Source organism: Rhinoderma darwinii, chromosome 5 (genome assembly GCF_050947455.1).
Source record: "Rhinoderma darwinii isolate aRhiDar2 chromosome 5, aRhiDar2.hap1, whole genome shotgun sequence".
In the NCBI taxonomy this organism is placed as follows: domain Eukaryota; kingdom Metazoa; phylum Chordata; class Amphibia; order Anura; family Rhinodermatidae; genus Rhinoderma; species Rhinoderma darwinii.
Genome location: NC_134691.1, coordinates 55,919,606 through 55,923,405, shown reverse-complemented (window position 1 = coordinate 55,923,405; position 3,800 = coordinate 55,919,606). Strand labels below are relative to the sequence as shown.

Below are 3,800 nucleotides of genomic sequence, written 5' to 3'. Positions count from 1 at the left end.
AAAAAGTGTAGCTAAACGTTCGACAAACTTCTGACATGTTATAGTGACATGTCAGAAGTTTAGATTGGTGGGGGTCCGAGCACAGAGACCCCCACCAATCGCTAGAATGAAGCAGCTGAAGCACTCGTGTGAGCGTTCAGCTGCTTAGTTTCTGTTCGGCTTTTTCCGGAAAGCCGATGTATCGGAGTACGGGCTCATAGACTTTGTATTGAGTCCCTACACCGATCCATTTATTGCCAGAAAAAGACGAAACAGACACAAAGCAGCCGAGCGCTCACACAAGCACTTCAGCTGCTTCGTTCTAGCGATTAGTGGGGGTCTCCGTGCTCGGACCCCCACCAATCCAAACTTCTGACCTGTCACTATGGCATGTCAGAAGTTTGCCGAACGTTTAGCTACACTTTGAGGTATCTCTTTATTTTACAAACAGTTGATCCAGCCGTGCTCTCAAACTTAGCCCTCAGGTATGTCTTCAGGTAATGTGCAAGTAATGACCCTCTATAGATCCCATGACTCAATGATTATCCCAATGCACATGTTTAACGTTATTTTTATTTGTATAACTTTAGACGTCTTCTCCTATAGTCTTCTTAACGTCTTCTCTTGACAGTTTTAGGATTATACCTAGAGAAACAAACAAAAAATAAACCAAAATTAAATTTACAACGTTATATATAATAATGGCAATAATCCAGGAATATGCACGGTAACACTGGTCATGATGTGAAGCACGCTAGTAACCACCAGCTACACTTAGGCCTCTCTCCGGAGGATGGCAGTACCCTTGATTGGTGAGATCAGCATCTCCTGGCAATAGGGACTGAAATCCCTGTGTTACCTTTTTAACATTTGCCTTATCCGATTGTCCTTTCTTGAGACTAAGATTTCTAATAATACATTGACAGTATTACTAAACCTTAGCTTAAAGTAAAGGAAGTTGTGACACAGACTTTCTTCGTATGTTCACTGCAATCAGTTGCTTCAAAGCGGTAAATTGCAATAAAGAAACAGAGCGCTCACCCTAATGCGGTCAAAGCAGGATTTTTCTATGAATTCATGATCTTATTATTTCTATCCATGAATTTGTATGCACTTTTTTATACTGGCGATGTGTTATTTATACTGTTAAACATTATGTGTGTTTCCTGCCTCTCCGCAGCATTAGACTACTTTTTAGGGTTCAAGTACATGGCCATATTATGGCTCTATGGAGAACTACTGTACCTCAGTATGCCTCTGATTTTATAAAGAGTTTTTTTCTGTTGGCATCCCCTGTAACTCCAAACTAAGGAATTCATGTGCCGCTAAATAGCCTCCGGCATGCGTCTCTGCCGTAAACAAGAAGCCTTAGAAGGTTCAAAAGTAACTTGGACAGAACCTGTCATGTACCTAAGACGAAAGGCTCCTGTGTATGCCACAGTGTAGGCAAACATCGCACATTGGACCCTTCTGTAAAAAACAAAAAAAAAAAACAAAAAAAAAAAAACGCATCCCGCGCAGTATACTTTTTTTTTTTTTACTGTATGCCTTCATAGAATAGCATAGTCTACTAGGTTATTCCATGATGAAAAAAAAATAACAAAAAATTGCATACCGCACAGTATCCTTTTTTTTTTTTTACTGTATGCCTTCATAAAATAGCATAGTCTACTAGGTTATTCCATGATGAAAAAAAAATAATAAAAAAAGTAGGTATGCCGACATACACCTACCTAGTGTATGCCCAAAGGAAAACGATTTTGGCATACACTGGGTCAATGGGGCTCTATGGATACGTTTGGCATTTGCACAAGGAGTATTCCAGGAACATGTAGTGGTAGAAAGTAACGTGAACACACCCTAACAGTGCCACAAAGCAGCGCTCAAATTACAAGGAGTCCAGTTCACATGGAGGCAATTGTGTGACTGCACTGTAGTCTGGGTGGTATTTACGTTTTCGTTTTGGCATTATGTGAGCAGGCAGATATCTGATCTCTTCTCACGTGTAGCTTTTCAACATCTACAATTTTGTATGAGTGATCTATTTCAGAGTGGAACAAATGCTTATAGACTTGGTACTCGGTACGATTAGCTTTCTGATATCCTCAATTATCAGGACGCTTGCCAATAAAGGGATAACATTATTTCCAGGTGGAATATAATTCCCATAATTGTAAATATTGGTCTGATTTATCAAAACTGACCAACAAATAGTCCTTGTTGCCCATAGCGACTAGAGCTCAGCTTTCATATCTTAAACTGATCTTGGAAAACAACAGCTGCCGGATGGCTGGTTGCTATGGGTAACAAGGCGTCTTCTACTGCTTTGATAAATGGGGCCCGAGTTCCTTGCCTGTAGATCCTCAGTCCATAGTTGTATTTAGTTTATGATGGTAACGTTAATGTTTGCACACTGAATTTATTTTTTTTAATAAAATGTTCTAACTCAATCGGTCTGATCTAACTTGTTTTTGTACCATACATGTAGGATGTATTCAAATCAGGCGAATTGCTCTATTCACACGGTCACCGAGCCAGTACAGAAGTGCATGAATCCCGTACTGTTCCTGTAGCGCAGAGCCGTAATGTTTCCGTGCACTGCCGTACAGGCTCAGCAAAATTCTGTACGGAGATATTCCCCCCTACCGGCAATGCTCTGTACACATGGAGTCCGACAGAAAAAACTTAAAGAGGCTCTGTCAGCACATTATAAGTGGCCTATCTCATACATAAGGAGATCGGCGCTATAATGTAGGTGACAGCAGTGCTTTTTATTTAAAAAAACGATCTATTTTTACCACTTTATTAGCAATTTTAGATTTATGCTAATGAGTTGCTTAATGCCCAAGTGGGCGTGTTTTTACTTTAGACCAAGTGGGCGTTGTACAGGGGAGTGTATGACGCTGACCAATCAGCGTCCTGCACTCCTCTCCATTCATTTACTTAGCGCATAGGGATCCTGCTAGATCCTTATGTGCTGTCTTAGGGGGGATTCACACGAGCGTGTATTCGGTCCGTGCGGGCCGCGTGGTTTTCACGCGCCACGCATCGACCAATACAAGTCTATGGGGCAGTACAGACAGTCCGTGCTTTTTGCGCAGCGTTTGTTCGCTGCGTACAAAATGCGACAGGTTCAATAACTCTGTGTATTTCGCGCATCATGCACCCATTGAAGTCAATGGGTGCGTGAAAACCAAGCAGGTTGCACGGAAGCACTTCCGTGCGAACCGACTGAAACAGCGCACCAGCTGTCAAAAGGATGAATGTAAACAGAAAAGCACCACATGCTTTTCTGTTTCCGAACATCCAAACGGAGTGTCTTTGAGATGAGCGAACCCGAACAAGCGAACCGAACTTCACCGGGTTCGGCCGAACTCGTTTTGGCCGAACCCGGCAAAAAAATGTCCGGTACGCGACGTCGGTAAGTACGAACTTTTTCTTTTTTTTTAACAGGTTGCTGTATATTGTGTTCGGCATTCAATGTCGAGGGTGCTGAAAGAGTTATTGCCGATCAGTTAGCTCTTTCAGCACCTTGGACAGTGACTAGCCTCATCTCTATGATGGCGGCTACGCGAAAATCACGCAGCCGCGCATCATACACGGATGACACACGCAGCTGTCAAATGGTTTTTGCCGCGCAAAACGCCGCGTTGTTTGCGCGCGCAAAAACGCAACGTCCGTCTGTATCTGCCCTTATACTAACACATTAACAATACTGAAGTGTTTCGACAGTGAATAGACATTCCACGGGATGTCTATTCACAATCCCTGCACTTCGTTACTGTTTCTATGATAGTTACAGCAGAGGAAGCGTGATCTCG

At 42.5% G+C, this 3,800-nt stretch overlaps 1 protein-coding gene across 2 annotated transcripts in view; it reads right to left on the bottom strand.

Moving 5' to 3' along the window:
* Positions 1 to 534: 534 nt before the first annotated feature.
* The window catches only part of NBN (nibrin), a 64,366-nt gene continuing 61,100 nt past the window's right edge, over positions 535 to 3,800 (bottom strand). For both annotated transcript variants that reach the window (XM_075826023.1, XM_075826024.1), the window contains exon 16: positions 535 to 624. In XM_075826023.1, the coding sequence (XP_075682138.1) occupies positions 591 to 624 (34 nt within the window). In that variant the 3' untranslated portion in view covers positions 535 to 590. The remainder of the gene's footprint in view (positions 625 to 3,800) is intronic.